The 15,600-nt window shown below is 38.3% G+C and overlaps 4 protein-coding genes and 1 long non-coding RNA gene across 6 annotated transcripts; 2 read left to right on the plus strand and 3 right to left on the minus strand.

The window, feature by feature from the left end:
* Window positions 1–91: 91 nt before the first annotated feature.
* LOC116128658 lies at window positions 92–1,360 on the minus strand. The gene is made up of 2 exons (XR_004127794.1): window positions 1,128–1,360; window positions 92–381 (listed from the first exon to the last, which is right to left on the minus strand). It is a non-coding gene; the product is annotated as an uncharacterized LOC116128658 (long non-coding RNA).
* Window positions 1,361–1,621: 261 nt separating this feature from the next.
* On the minus strand, window positions 1,622–2,334 carry LOC116128550. Its single transcript, XM_031414274.1, has 2 exons — window positions 2,094–2,334; window positions 1,622–1,997 (listed from the first exon to the last, which is right to left on the minus strand). Exons 1-2 carry the CDS (start codon window positions 2,166–2,168, stop codon window positions 1,752–1,754), a joined length of 321 nt encoding a protein of 106 aa, XP_031270134.1. The 5' UTR covers window positions 2,169–2,334; the 3' UTR covers window positions 1,622–1,751.
* A 451-nt stretch (window positions 2,335–2,785) lies between these two features.
* LOC116128547 (protein PLASTID MOVEMENT IMPAIRED 1) lies at window positions 2,786–5,689 on the plus strand. The gene has a single exon (XM_031414272.1). It carries the CDS (start codon window positions 2,904–2,906, stop codon window positions 5,487–5,489), a length of 2,586 nt encoding a protein of 861 aa, XP_031270132.1. The 5' UTR covers window positions 2,786–2,903; the 3' UTR covers window positions 5,490–5,689.
* LOC116128548 (pentatricopeptide repeat-containing protein At2g13600-like) lies at window positions 5,681–8,417 on the minus strand. The gene is made up of 2 exons (XM_031414273.1): window positions 6,601–8,417; window positions 5,681–6,495 (listed from the first exon to the last, which is right to left on the minus strand). The coding sequence occupies exons 1-2, from the start codon at window positions 8,403–8,405 to the stop codon at window positions 6,099–6,101; spliced, it is 2,202 nt and encodes a 733-aa protein (XP_031270133.1). The 5' UTR covers window positions 8,406–8,417; the 3' UTR covers window positions 5,681–6,098.
* A 1,273-nt stretch (window positions 8,418–9,690) lies between these two features.
* Window positions 9,691–15,326, plus strand: LOC116128560 (monosaccharide-sensing protein 2). Of its 2 annotated transcripts, none has more exons than XM_031414298.1 (6): window positions 9,691–10,147; window positions 10,552–10,671; window positions 10,893–11,453; window positions 12,853–13,796; window positions 14,273–14,460; window positions 14,742–15,326. In XM_031414298.1, the coding sequence occupies exons 2-6, from the start codon at window positions 10,593–10,595 to the stop codon at window positions 15,184–15,186; spliced, it is 2,217 nt and encodes a 738-aa protein (XP_031270158.1). In that variant the 5' UTR covers window positions 9,691–10,147; window positions 10,552–10,592; the 3' UTR covers window positions 15,187–15,326. The 2 variants fall into 2 exon arrangements, with proteins under 2 accessions (XP_031270158.1, XP_031270157.1); XM_031414297.1 differs by having other exon boundaries at window positions 9,692–10,229.
* Window positions 15,327–15,600: the final 274 nt, after the last annotated feature.

The raw sequence follows: 15,600 nt of genomic DNA on the forward strand, positions 1-15,600 counted from the left end.
AAAATATTTCCAAAATTTGAGCCTGCTTCTCCAATCAAAAAAATAAAAAAATAAAAAAATAAAATCAGCACTGATCAATTCAACAACACAATTACACAAGTAATTCAAAGGCGATCAAATTTTATACAATTCACAATGCAATAAAGGGGGCAACCATTAAATTGCAGGATAGCATTTTATTTTCAACAAAGTTTGCTACACAAAAAGGAAAAAATAAAGACTCAGGACTCGAGTTTCTTGACGGAAGAAAACAAACATCAACTCTACATACCTACATAGCATAGCCGTTAATTCTTATATGGTGATCATCACATACCCCATTATATCAAAAAGAGCAGAACCATTTAACAATGGATTCCTAAGCATTCCTCGAAAATGTTCCTGCAACATGCAAACAATTAATAGTTAGTCATAAATTTAATTGCAATTTGTAATTCTTGCAAATATACAGCAACAGGGGAAAAAAGGGGTGGACCAGAAACCAAATGACAGATTTTCCAATAAACAGTATAGGAAATAACAGCGGTTATCAGCCTTATAAAAAATGCCTAGAACTTATTAGAAATTGTGTTTGTATGGCCACAGTTGATGGCCTTGAGTTTTATTTACTCCAAGATATAGATAGAGACATAAGAATTGAAACAGCCCTAGAGGAGTAATAAATGGAATCCTATATATGAAAAGCACTTATAAATTGAATCCTATACATGAAAAGCAAGTTGGCTATATCTACATTGCATACCCTTACTCGTGTACAAGTTCACTGTGAAAGAGGTGACCTACGCGAACTGGTAAACTACAGCAGGTGCCAGATAAAAGGAATTAAATAAAACCAAATTCAAGGCTTGAAGATTTAATTCTTAAGCATGAGCATTTCAGCAAGTAAAATAGGAAGTAAATATGTAAGACCAAACAGTACATCACCATAAGCAAGCAGGGAATTCGAGTAATAAGCAACCACAAGTTTTCACAGCACCAACAACCTAGTTCTTAAAAGAGATAGAGATCTTGAAGTATTTTCAATTCCGTTAGCTAATTCAATTTCGTTTAATAACGATAAACAAAATCTTGGAGGAGTATAAAATCAGCCAGTAATAAGTTCGAGATGACGAAGCAAGATACTTTACCTGATCGCAGTTAAAGAAGACGATGTAAATGGCGAGGTTTATCGGACTTGGAAGAAGATTCATAAGGAGGAGGTGAATAGACGACGGCAGCAAGCATGGCTCCTGGAAGAACCACGTACATAGCCACCGCTGCCAGCTTCGCCACCAACGGCTTCCCTCTCATTATCGCCATTCTTTCGATTTGACTTCTTCTAACTCTCCCGGTCCCTTTCAGATTCAGACCTATCTATCTTTACCCTTTACCCAGTGCATGCACCCGACCACACTTCTGGGCCTTTTTCGCATTGGCCCACCATTTCAAGCCCACAATTTTAAAAACTTTTGGGCCTATTCGCTTCGGCCCATTATTACAAGCCTGCAATTCTTAACATAAATTAGAAATGGAATTAGATGATATAAAATATGTAACAATTACCAAAGAACTGAGCTTTACTTTTATAAAAGCTCCCATGTGAAGGCTTAATATACGTATATATATAATTACAAACTGTTTATTAATGCTGTCTTTATGTTTGGTATACACCAAAACAGACGGAACTCAGGATAGATCGACATCAATTAATAAAAATTTAAGGGATGCCTTGGGGAGGCAGGTAAATGGCAATGGCAACGGCAACGGCAGCATCAACAGCTGTGAGTTCGGGATTTTTCTGAGAGGCGTTTGATTTGATTATGAGTTCCAGAAATGGTGGGAGCATCAGTTCCACCTCCACTTTGGTTAAGTTTAACTGGAAGGTGTCCTTCACTGCCATATGCATTACGTTTGTAATCCTCCAAATTAGTATACTTGACGTATGGGCTGCTCTCTAATGGCAGCCCTTCTACGGTTGCTTTCTTCTCTTGGTTTTCGCCTTCAGCTTTTCGTGTCATCTGAGCATTCATGTTTGTTCGACCTTAAATTAATTTCTCCTTCCTTCAAGTTTGATTGAACATTACCACTACTTATGCAGGAATCGAAATGCGTACAAGCAGAATTTCAGTCAGAAGCCCCGTGTTAACCGGCCCAACCCACTTGACTTTTTCAGCTTTTTTCTCCCACATATCCGGAGACACCAGATACACCACGTTGTCAACGGAGATGAATAATATTACATTTACACCACTCTTTTACACCATTTTCATTACATTATGATGTAGCATATGTCACAACTACACAAATTCTATTATAATATTAAAAATTCAAAATAATTAAAAATTTATATGGTTGTGACATATGTCACATCATGATATAATGAATATGATGTAAAAGAGTGGTGTAAATGTAGCATTACTCCAACGGAGATGCTTGAGTTTGATCTTCCAAGGTCACCTTATGAATTGGACTGCTGTTAAGTTGGGCTTCCAGTCCGGCCCAACACATCACATCAGAGTAAACAGCTAAAAGAGCACGGGGAGTGCGTGCAAGTGAGTGAAAACTCATGGCAGCTTCGCGGGAAATAAGTTTTTAACAAGATCACCTTCCAGAAAACAAACAATAAATCCTCTGGGACCAGATTGCTCTCGTTTTCAATCCTGTCTGTTTTTTTCCAGAAAGAGGAGAGAGGGCACTCACTAACGTTCTTGAATTATCCTTCACACAAATTTTTTTTTTTTTTTTTTTTCAACAAAGTATCCTTGTTGGTTGTGGAAGCACCAACAAAAATAATTTTTGGCTCTTTTTCCACCTCAAAAACATTTCAACTATCCACAACTCCTTATCTTTATTCCATCTTCCTGCTACAAATAATCCCGATATCATATTATTATCACCATTTTCGTCTTACAATTGCATTTCTAATGGCAGCTGACTCAAACAGTAGGAATTCCAATACTCACCTATTGGAAGAGCTTGAAGCACTTAGCCAATCCCTCTACCAAACTCACCCTGCAACCACTAGAAGAACTGCCTCTCTTGCTCTTCCTCGAACTTCAGTTCCCCCAATCACATCTACTGATGAGAAAACCACTGCTAAACTTGAAGACAAAACCACCAATAGACCCAGGTCCAGGCGCATGTCCTTGTCACCATGGCGTTCAAGGCCAAAGCTTGATGATGAAAATCAGCAGCAGAGAGATAGAGGCAAGGTGTTAAACCAACCAGACATCAACATATCAGATGAAAAAGGAACCTCAGCAGAAAAGAAAGGAATTTGGAATTGGAAGCCTATTCGAGCTCTTTCCCATATTGGAATGCAGAAATTGAGTTGTTTGTTCTCTGTTGAAGTTGTTACAGTCCAGGGCCTTCCAGCTTCCATGAATGGGCTTCGGCTTTCTGTTTGTATAAGAAAAAAAGAAACGAAGGAAGGAGCAGTTCATACAATGCCCTCGAGGGTTTCACAGGGAGCTGCTGATTTTGAAGAAACCCTGTTTGTTAAGTGTCATGTTTATTGCACTCCCAGCAATGGGAAGCAGCTGAAATTTGAGCCTCGTCCGTTTTGGATTTATGTGTTTGCAATTGATGCTGGAGAGCTTGATTTTGGAAGGAGTTCCGTGGATTTGAGCCAGCTTATTCAGGAATCCATGGTGAAGAGTTTTGAAGGTTCTCGTGTTCGGCAGTGGGACATGAGTTTCAATCTGTCAGGAAAGGCAAAAGGCGGAGAACTTGTTCTGAAATTGGGGTTCCAAATTATGGAAAAAGATGGAGGACTTGATATTTATAGTCAGGCGTCAAGCAAATCTAGAAAATACTCTCCATCTTTTGGCCGTAAGCAATCAAAAACTTCATTTAGTGTCCCTAGTCCGAGGATGTCAAGCAGAGGTGAAGCATGGACACCTTCAGAGAGAGGAGCATCAGCAGATCTTCAAGGAATTGATGACTTGAATCTGGATGAGCCTGCACCAGTTCCTTCAACGGCTCCCTCTGTTCAGAAGTCCAAAGAACCAGAATCAAAAATAGAAGATCTTGACCTCCCAGACTTTGAAGTTGTGGATAAAGGAGTTGAGATTCAAGACAAAGAAGAGGTTAGGGAAGGTGAATCCGAGGAAACCAATGAAGAAAAGTCAGCATCAAATGAGGTTGTCAAGGAGATAGTGCATGATCAGCTACATCTTACAAGACTATCAGAGCTTGATTCAATTGCTCAGCAAATAAAAGCTCTTGAATCTATGATGGGAGAAGAAAAAATCATCAAAACAGAAGAAGAAACAGAATCACAGAGACTAGATGCAGACGAAGAAACTGTAACGAGGGAATTTCTTCAATTGCTCGAGGATGAAGAGAGTAAGAAATTTAAATTTTATCAACCAGAAATTTCTCCTCTGCAGCTAGATGAAAATGAAGATTCAACAGATGCTGAAACCAAAGTATACCTTCCGGATCTTGGAAAGGGTTTAGGTTCCGTTGTTCAAACAAGGGACGGAGGCTACTTAGCTGCCATGAATCCTCTGGACACTATAGTTGGAAGGAAGGACACTCCAAAACTAGCTATGCAGATATCAAAACCTTTTGTTCTTCCGTCAAATAAATCCATGAGTGGGTTTGAATTATTTCAGAGAATGGCAGGCGTTGGATTTGAGGAACTCAGTTCAGAAATCTTGTCTTTGATGCCTATGGATGAACTGATTGGTAAAACTGCTGAACAGATAGCCTTTGAAGGCATTGCTTCTGCAGTCATCCAAGGAAGGAAAAAAGAAGGTGCTAGCTCAAGTGCTGCACGCACCATTGCTGCAGTAAAAACCATGGTCACTGCCATGAGTACAGGCAGGAAAGAAAGGATTTCAACAGGACTTTGGAATGTCAATGAAAATCCGTTGACGGCAGAGGAGATTTTGGCGTTCTCCTTGCAGAAGATTGAGGCAATGGCAGTTGAAGCCTTAAAAATTCAGGCAGAAATGGCCGAGGAAGATGCTCCCTTTGATGTTTCTCCACTAACTCATAAGACAATTACAAGTAGTGGCAAAGATCAGAGTCACCCTCTCACTTCGGCTGTTCCACTTGAAGATTGGATAAAAAATTACAGCTCAACTGCTTCTGATGGTCAGCTAGGGGACCAAGAGGCAATTAAAGTAGTAGTGGTCATCCAGCTGCGTGATCCAGTTAGGAGATATGAGGCAGTTGGAGGTCCAGTAGTAGCTCTTATTCATGCTGAATGTGCCAACACAAATGTGGTCAAGTATGATGAGGAAAAGAGATTCAAAGTAGCCAGTTTGCATGTTGGAGGTTTGAAGGTACGAACTGAAGGAAAGAGGAATGTGTGGGATGGTGAAAAACAGAGGCTAACTGCTATGCAATGGCTGTTAGCTTATGGTCTAGGAAAGGCAAGGAAAAAGGGAAAACATGTCCTCATAAAGGGACAAGATTTGCTGTGGTGCATTTCCTCGCGGGTAATGGCTGATATGTGGCTTAAACCAATGAGAAATCCAGATGTAAAGCTTTCAAAGTAAAAGAGTACTTTTGTAGTTCATTCCAAAAATCTAAATCGACTTTAGAATCTCCTTCCTGGCCATAAACATAAAAGAGTGTTATTAGAAAGTGTAAGGATTATGCCTCAGTTTTAAATTTAATAAAGACATATATGATAATGTTGTACTTGTAAAGAGTATTGTTTCAATGTATATGTAATAAAAGTCCAATTTCTCTCTTATCATACTTTAAATGATTACTTCTTTTTATCCAATGCACTGTTACATTATTGTATGAGCATGAAAAATGAATGGAACACAATCTTGATTCCCAATATAATAGATATAACCCAAACCCAAACAGTGCAAAGAATAAGTAGAATGATTATTAATCTTAATCCCATACCATAAGATACCAGAAATCTCTGCGGGATAAGGATCTTTCCTTGAAATGATGAAACCACCATCCATCCCTTACTATAAGTTCCCCCAAGGTAACATAACCAAGGGGCAATTCTGGAAAAACACGAAGATTCTTCAAATGAGCATCCAACCAGGAAAACTAATAAATCCAAAAGCCACAGCAAGTTTCTATCTTGACAGCTCTGAGATAATGCAACCAACTACATTTGCCACAGCTTAAAAAATTTACTAGTTTTCTGTAATCTCCTCTAACATGCTGTAGATGTCCTTGATTTGAGGATGATTTATGTCATCTGCAGTAAACACATGTATTCTGTTATCAACCTCTATCCAGCTACAACCAGGATTCTTTCTCATTCCTTTTTCTCTCATCAGTTTCCTTACACATGCAACACCTTCTAATTTTCCTGAATCTGAGTATGTGTTTGCAAGTAGAATATAACTTCCAGAGACTTCGAAATCCAGCTCAAGCAAATTCCTCAAGATAAGTTCTGCTAAGTTTGTATTACGATGGATCTGACAAGCACCAAGCAGAGCTCCCCATATATCAACAGTTGGTTTAAAAGGCATTCCATCAATCAAACTCTTAGCCTCCTCCAGCAACCCAGAGCGCCCAAGTAGATCAACCATGCATGCAAAATGCTCATGGCGGGGAGAGATGCAATAATCTTTAGTCATGGAACTAAAATAATGTTTACCTTCAGTCACAAGCCCTGAATGGCTACAGCCCGAAAGAAGAGCTACAAAACTTATATGATCAGGTTTGCATTTCATTGTTAACATATCCTCAAAAATCTCAATAACTTTATTCCCTTTACCATTCTGAGCATATACTGCCATCATTGCATTCCAAGAAATCAGATTTTTCTTACCTATTGAATCAAAAATTTTCTGAGCTTCTTCAATTTGTCCACATCTTGAATACATAGTAAGAACACTGTTTGCAACTGAAACATTAGAGCCAAAGCCTAATTTTTCAGCTTGAGCCACGATTTGAGTACCTAGCTTTAATATTGTTAAATTAGCACAGGCAACAATTGAAGTAGCAAAAGTGACCCAATCCGGCTTAACTCCTTCCCTTAGCATTAAAATATACAGATTTAAACCATCTTCCCAAAACCCATGTTGATTATATGTACTTATCATTGAATTCCAAGTTATAAGATTTCTCTCTGGCATTTTATTAAAACAATCCCAGGCTTTTTCAACATCACCATTTTGAGAGAATGCGGTGATCATTGCTGTCCAAGATATTATATTTCTTCTTGGCATCAATTCAAATTCATAATACGCTTTCTGAATATTACCACCACACTTGGCATACATTGTAACTAGAGCATTTCCAACAGGAACAAAGGACTCCATTCCAGTCTTGATTGTATGGGCATGAAGTTGTTCTCCAACAGAAAGATGATTTTGCCTGGAACAAACCCCAAGAACAGTGGCAAGGATAAACTCATCTAAGTCAACATGAGCATCTCTCATTTGGCTAAATAATAGCAAAGCTTCTTCTCCAAGCCCAAAATGTGCAGCCCCATAAATTAAAGAAGTCCATGAAACTGAATCACGTTCTGTTAAGCTGTTGAAAACCCGCCTTGCAAATACTAAGTGTCCACACTTTGCATACATATTAATCAAACCATTGCCCACAATAATATCAAGAAAAGATTCCAAACGGATAAACCGAGCATGCAAATGGGCTCCCCATTCCAGATCATAAAGGCTGGTACATGCTCTAAGAACGCTTGCATATGTCAAGGAATTCAATCCAAAACCTTGCCTGCACATCTCAACAAACATACAAAGACTCTCAACCCCGAAGCCATGCTTGGACAAGAACGAAATGATTATGTTCCACGACACGGAATCACGTTCAGCCATTCTCTTGAATATATCAAGAGCCTTCTCAACCCCATATACTATTGAATAACCATAAATCATACTATTCCAACAAAACAAACTTGGATTTTTCATCCTCGAAAAAAATCTCTCAGCGTAATCAATACCACCACACTTAACATACATATCCAAACTCGATTTCTCAATAGACGAGTCACTGACAAAGCTAAATTTCTTGGCAAATGCGTGCAATTGTATAGCCAATTTGACATATCCTAGACAACCACAAGCCTTCATCACACAAGAGAACGAGTACAAATTAGGAACACAACTACACTCTCGAACCATCGAAACAAAAATCTTTACAACTTCCTCATACTTTCCATTCCAAAAGTAACCCGACATCATCGAGTTCCAAGAAACTGAGTCTCTTTCAGGCATTTCATCAAACAACTTTTCAGCGTCTACGACCAGACCCGAATTCGCCAACCCGCCGATAATAATATTATAACTAAAAACATTACGATACCTAGAACTAAAAAAGACACGTTTAGCATCGTCTATCAAGCCACAACTGGAGTACATGTTCAAAAGATTGTTTTGGAGGAAAATAGAAGAGACTAATCCTGTTGAGATGAGCTGAGCATGGATTTTCCGAGCCACATGAACTGATTTGAGAGATGCGCAAGCTTTCATGGCCTCGTGGAATTTTTGGGACAGTTGAATGTAAGATTGTTGAATTGAAGGATCGTGGAAGAGATTGAATTTTGCAGTAACTGGCTGGAGATGAATTGAACGATAGAGCCAGAGAGAATAAATAAACGGTCGGGATTTTAACGGAAGCCATGAGCAGTCGATAATCATTCGAAGCTTGGAGATTGTAGCAGGTGCTGCGAAGTTTTATTTGTTTTTTTTCCAGCGCGTTTCCGACTTCTGTTTGTGTTTGTTTTTAAATAGACAAAACGGCGTCGCTTAAATTTCCGGTTTAAGGAAATTTAAGGAAGTTTAATGTAACTTTACTCCCAGGTTTAAGGAAGTTTCCTAAACCTTTTAAGCCCATATTAATGGAAGAAAGTGTAAAGTGTCTGTTTCCTGAATGAGCTACACAAAAGAGAAGTTGTCTAAATTAAATAATACAGGTGAGTCCACTTAGAAATATAGCTTAACAGTTGAAATTAAAGTACAGAAAGGTGGAGAGATTAAAGAAGGGGGGAGTTGTCAGAGAAAAGAGAAAATGTGTAGGCACATGGAGATAGAGTAGAAAATGGAGGAAAGATCTTGGCTGGACGTAGAGGGAGAGAGTTTTGGGATCTAAAGAACATGCAGTTTGACAGAAAAAAAAAACGTACACTACACAGATTGTCGATTTCTTAATAGACCCCATGTGGCACCTCCACAGCTAATGGTCTTCGTCTTTCATTCTCTCTGTACATTGACAGGTAGATTTTTTTTTTGGCCGCTCTCTTTCTTTCTACCATTTATATACGTATATAAATACTTATCTTATATACGAAGAAAAAGAAATAGAGGAGAAATCGGGGTAAAAAAAGACATATCGTGGATTGGGTCGGTAACGNAATGGAGGAAAGATCTTGGCTGGACGTAGAGGGAGAGAGTTTTGGGATCTAAAGAACATGCAGTTTGACAAAAAAAATACGTACACTACACAGATTGTCGATTTCTTAATAGACCCCATGTGGCACCTCCACAGCTACTGGTCTTCGTCTTTCATTCTCTCTGTACATTGACAGGTAGATTTTTTTTTTTTTTTTTGGCCCCTCTCTTTCTTTCTACCATTTATATACGTATATAAATACTTATCTTATATACGAAGAAAAAGAAAGACAGGAGAAATCGGGGTAAAAAAAGACATATCGTGGATTGCGTAGGCAGCGGTAGAAGTCAAAAGACAACAAAGCCAGTACAGTAGAGCTGAGAAGCTTCCATTATTAGGAAAACAAATACAAAAAAAATGGGGAAAATTAAAACAATATCTTTCTACCAATACCATCTTTTTCTCTGTTGCTTGGTTGGTTTGTTTAGTAGCCATAGATTAGTAGTGGATATTAGATACCCTTTTATACTGTTTTTTATAATCAAATGCCTACCGAGTTTTTCCAAGAGACAATACTGTACTTCTTCTGAGTCATCCATACATACAACTCGGTGAACTGAACTGAGTCACTATTTGGAGACTGGCGAGTGTTTGAAGGGTTGTTGGAGAAATAAGGAGCTGTTTCTTTCAGTTTTTTTAACTGCTTCTTCGGCAAAATTATATATAGCTGTCTCACTTTCCTAAGTTTCCTTGTATTACATAAAGATTCCATCCATCCCAGAAACCAGTTCACTACTTGCAGATTTTTTTTTTTTTTTTTTAATTGTGTTTTATACAAGGCAAGGCATCATCATCATCCTGGCATGAAGCTGTATTCTTAACGGTTAGATTTATGTACATCAAATTCGCTATCTTTGTCTCAAGAACGCTCACTTCACTTTCACCCTGTTGGGGTAATCAAGATTGTGAGCCATCTAAGAGATCTAGTTTCTTTTCTGTTGATGTTGATGCCTTTTCTAGTTTATTCTTACTAAATGGACTGTTGTTATTATTATTATTATTATTTATTTGCTGTTGATTGGCACTGTTGATATGTGGTTTGGATATTCTATTGTTGTTAATAATATACTGAATCTAAAGGATTTTATACTGTTGTCATTAGTCTTTACCTGTTATGATGGGTTCATAAAGAGAAATTAGTTATGTTATTGTACTGAATTGGATCTGTGTCGATGGTGGAAATGATTGATTGTTTGATTTGTGATCTGGGATCTCGGTTTCTTGCAGATTAGTTAAGAGTATTTGGAGTTTAATTCATTGGTGACAAGATGAACGGAGCTGCACTTGTAGCTATTGCTGCTGCTATTGGTAACTTCTTGCAAGGATGGGATAATGCTACAATTGCTGGTACTCTTCGTCTTTATAGTTTGAATTTTTTATAGTATTTAGTTGTTCTTCAATTTTATCAAAATCAAGTTTAGTAAAGGTTGATTGAAAGCTTTGTTTCAGAAATTTCATATTTTCATTTCTCCACTTTCATGCCTCTGAGGTTTTGGGTCCATTGGGATTCAAACTGATTAAATCAGTTGGTGCTAAATGTCAGTTTTTAATATTTTCTATGATTTCAGGGGCTGTTGTTTACATCAAGGAGGATTTGAGTTTGAGTACTACTGCAGAAGGTCTTGTTGTGGCCATTTCACTCATTGGAGCCACGGCTATTACAACATGCTCTGGACCCATATCAGATTGGCTTGGTCGTCGTCCAATGCTAATAGTGTCATCAGTGCTCTATTTTGTTAGTGGTTTGATAATGTCGTGGTCACCCAACGTTTATGTCCTATGCTTAGCAAGACTGTTAGATGGATTTGGAATCGGTCTGGCAGTTACTCTTGTTCCAGTCTATATATCTGAGACTGCCCCATCAGAAATTAGGGGATTGTTAAATACCCTTCCTCAGTTTACCGGTTCTGGTGGCATGTTTTTGTCATACTGTATGGTTTTTGGGATGTCATTGACGACCTCACCTAGTTGGAGGTTAATGCTTGGGGTTCTTTCTATTCCTTCCCTTCTGTATTTTGCATTAGCAGTATTTTTCTTGCCCGAATCTCCTCGGTGGCTTGTGAGTAAAGGAAGGATGGTTGAGGCAAAACAGGTTCTGCAGAGATTACGTGGCAGGGAAGACGTTTCAGGTTCACTTCAAACTGCAGTTTTTTTTTTTTCTTTTCTTTAATTTTCCGCTTATGAATACATACTTTTCTTGAGCCTGGAGAATGTTCTCTGTGCTTATTTTAATGGATCCAGCGGAGTCTTGATTCCATTGTTGGTAGTGTGTGTAATATTCTTAATCAAACTTCAGACATGACTTTCGTGCACAATTGATTATTTTCTAGTAGGATCCCATATCTTCTAGAAGACAAAACAAAATATGTTTCTGTCCTGAGGCACAGGTGTGTGGGATACTGTAGTTTACTTAGTTTCACTTTCAAGCATTCACAATTTAGGAGGATGAAAAGTTACATTCATGTCGGTACCTATTAAAATTGTGTATATCTGCTGCTATGTTATGGCCTCTGTGTTGTATCTTGGCCCTGAACAGTTTCATGAAAATACTGTGTGTGATCCAGAATACGTAATGAATATTTGAAAAATAAATAAATAAAAGAACACAGTTAGTAATCTGAAAGCTCTCAAGAAAAGATCATAAAGTTTGTTGAGCTTGTAGTCGTCTTTCAAAATCTCCCTAAATTACATAATGTATATATTTGTCCTTTTTCAGTCCTAGATAGCAGTTGCTGAAACACATTTGGTGCACGTGTATATGTTTATATAAATACCTGTGAGAGTGACTAGGAACACCTAACTAGGTTATAAATTATTATTGTGCTTCCAAAAGCCAATGTTCATCTCAACTTTAGCAATTTGTTTAATTTTTCCGGTCTGTTAGAATCAAATTTATGGTTTGACCTTAGATTTTATCCAGAGTTGGTGAGAACATTCTGCGTCCCTTCCAGTTTCTTTCACTTTCCTCTATTCTTGCTCCTTTTGAGTCAAGTTACTAAGTAACAGTGAGTTAAAATATTTTATTTAATCTTTTGGTGTAATTATTGATTGCACATTGTTACTCTGATCTTGTTTGACACTCAGTTGTATTTCTTATTTGGGCTTCTATTTAGTTTTTGTTTTTATTTGATATCATTATTGAAATGATGATGATCTTAGGTTTATAGGAGGTAATGCTTTTTGCTTTCTTTTCCCAATTCTGTGTCTGTGTATAAATAGTTTCCTTCAATCCATTGATTGAATCCACTGTTGATGGTCATTCCATATTTACATATCTGTTTGTTGTTTATATTGAACAAAACAACCAAATGCTCCTTATGCAGATTCTAAATTGATGGTCATATACACATGAAATGGCAAGATATTAAATTGAGGATGAGAAAAAGTCCATTGAGATTGTCTATGTTACTGTAGTCTAGTAATGCACAGATGTTGGAAATATCTATACCTGTCATATTTTCTCCATTTTATTTGTTTTTTCTGTCTAATTTGTCATTTTAATCTTACTGAAGTTTCTTCAATCCACAGGTGAGATGGCTTTGTTGGTTGAAGGTCTTGGAATTGGTGGTGAAACATCTATAGAAGAATACATAATTGGTCCAGGTGATGAAATTGCTGATGGGGAGGAACCTGCTATGGAGAAAGACAAAATCAGATTATATGGACCTGAAGAGGGCCTTTCATGGATTGCCAAGCCTGTGACTGGACAGAGTTCTCTGGCACTTGTCTCTCGCCAGGGAAGTCTAGCAAACCAAAGTGTCCCACTTATGGACCCACTCGTGACTCTATTTGGTAGTGTTCATGAAAAGCTACCAGATACAGGAAGTACGCGAAGTATGCTTTTTCCAACCTTTGGAAGCATGTTCAGTACAGCAGAGCCTCGTGTTAAAAATGAGCAGTGGGATGAAGAGAGTCTGCAGAGGGAAGGAGAGGACTACCCATCTGATGGTGGTGGGGCGGACTCTGATGATAATTTGCATAGTCCATTAATCTCTCGCCAAACAACTAGCTTGGAAAAGGACATTCCCCCTCATTCCCATGGCAGTATATTGAGCATGGGGCGCCATAGTAGTCTAACGCAAGGAGGTGGGGAGGCAGTTGGTAGTACTGGGATAGGTGGTGGTTGGCAGTTGGCATGGAAATGGTCTGAGAGAGAAGGTGAGGATGGAAAGAAGGAAGGAGGATTTAAAAGGATTTACTTGCACCAGGAGGGAGTCCCTGGATCCCGCCGTGGATCTCTTGTTTCACTTCCTGGTAATGATGTGCCTTCAGAAGGTGAGTTTATCCAGGCTGCAGCTCTGGTAAGCCAGCCTGCTCTGTATTCGAAGGAGCTTATAGATCAGCATCCAGTTGGACCTGCAATGGTTCACCCTTCTGAAACTGCTACAAAAGCTCCAATTTGGTCCGCTCTTTCTGACCCTGGAGTTAAGCGTGCTCTGGTTGTTGGGATGGGAATACAGCTGCTTCAGCAGGTAGTCTATTGTTTTATGCATTAATTGCACTACGTATGCTCCTTACAAAATAAAATAACTGCAGTGACCCTCTTACCTCAACTTTTAATACATGCATGTGATTTTAGTGCTCTCCCCTTTCATCCTCTCTTTGAGACTGGCTTGTTTCCAATAAATCAAAAATGAAACTAGAGGCCTATCTCTTCATTACTCAACTTTAAATACTTCAGCAGGTAGCTAGACTTTCTACCTTGCAAAGCCATTACAAGGCCAGTCCTATCTAATAGGAGGTAATGCCTACACAAGAGTCCCTAACTTTTTCTCTCATGTTAGCCTTATTCTGCTTGCGAATTTTACTTCAGATCTACAATTATGTGAATTCATATTCCAATATTTAATCTGAAAGAGTACTCTTTAATTTGGGCATCGCACATTGATTAAATGCTGATCTAGGTGGTAAAGTTGATTATTCAAGTGTTCTTCAAATTTATGTGCAGTTTTCTGGCATTAATGGAGTCCTTTACTACACTCCTCAAATCCTTGAAGAAGCAGGTGTTGAGGTTCTTCTTGCAAACTTGGGCCTTAGTACAAACTCTGCATCATTCCTTATCAGTGCATTCACAACCTTGCTGATGCTTCCCTGTATTGGTATAGCAATGAAACTCATGGATATATCAGGCAGAAGGTGATTTCCTTTGTCTGTCTCTTAGATCTGTTCATTTTGCATGGTTTTTCAGAAGTTGATAGATAAGAGTATAACATTATATACAATTTTTAATAATTGGATTCTAATTATCAAAATGCTGAAAGTGTTTTCATAATGCTCTCTCATGTGGAAAAAATTATGGATATGAATTGGAGATGGAATATCTTCTTTACTTAATCTAGTAATACAGTTCTCTTCTTTTTCAAAGAGAAATTAACTTTTGTGCTTACCTTTTCAATCCAATTCATCACTGAATGCAGGCAGCTGCTGCTCACCACCATTCCAGTGCTGATAGTGTCACTCATCATTCTGGTTATTAGTGAAACTGTGGGCTTTAGCTCGGTTGTCAAAGCAGGAGTCTCAACTGCATGTGTTATAATCTATTTCTGCGTCTTTGTCTCGGCCTATGGACCAATTCCGAATATTCTCTGCTCGGAAATCTTCCCAACAAGGGTCCGTGGCCTCTGCATTGCCATCTGTGCACTGGTTTACTGGATTTCCGACATCATTGTCACGTACACACTCCCTGTGCTGCTTAGTTCAATAGGCCTGGCCGGCATATTTGGGATTTATGCCACTGTGTGTGTCATCTCCTTTGTTTTCATCTTCTTGAAAGTACCAGAAACCAAAGGCATGCCACTTGAAGTCATTACTGAATTCTTTGCCGTTGGGGCGAGACAAGCTGACGCAGCCAAGAATGAATGATTCAAAGCTTCTTGTCCCTTCTGCAGTTTAGCTGCTACAGTTACATCCAACTCTCTTATGAGAGATTTTGAGCGTTCTCATTGCAATGTGAATTAGCATCTTCTGATTATAAGAGGTCCAATGATTTTTTTCTTTTTTTCCATCTAAATTTGTTTTAGTATGATATAGTTAATTTTGTTAAAAGAATTATATACTTAATTAGTTCCTTGTATTTAAAGAATTATCAATTATATATTTGGAGATGGAAAACCAATTCACATACCAAGGTCTCTGAACCATGCCAGGAAAAATTGTAGGCTTTCCTTGAGAGAAAATCTATTAAAAAAAATTAAAAAAAAAAAATCTTTCAAGCACGATGGGTTATCAATTGCAGGCTTCAGACCTCAACCACATGCAGAATAACCATGAAGACAA

This window comes from Pistacia vera, unplaced genomic scaffold (genome assembly GCF_008641045.1).
Source record: "Pistacia vera cultivar Batoury unplaced genomic scaffold, PisVer_v2 Contig200, whole genome shotgun sequence".
In the NCBI taxonomy this organism is placed as follows: domain Eukaryota; kingdom Viridiplantae; phylum Streptophyta; class Magnoliopsida; order Sapindales; family Anacardiaceae; genus Pistacia; species Pistacia vera.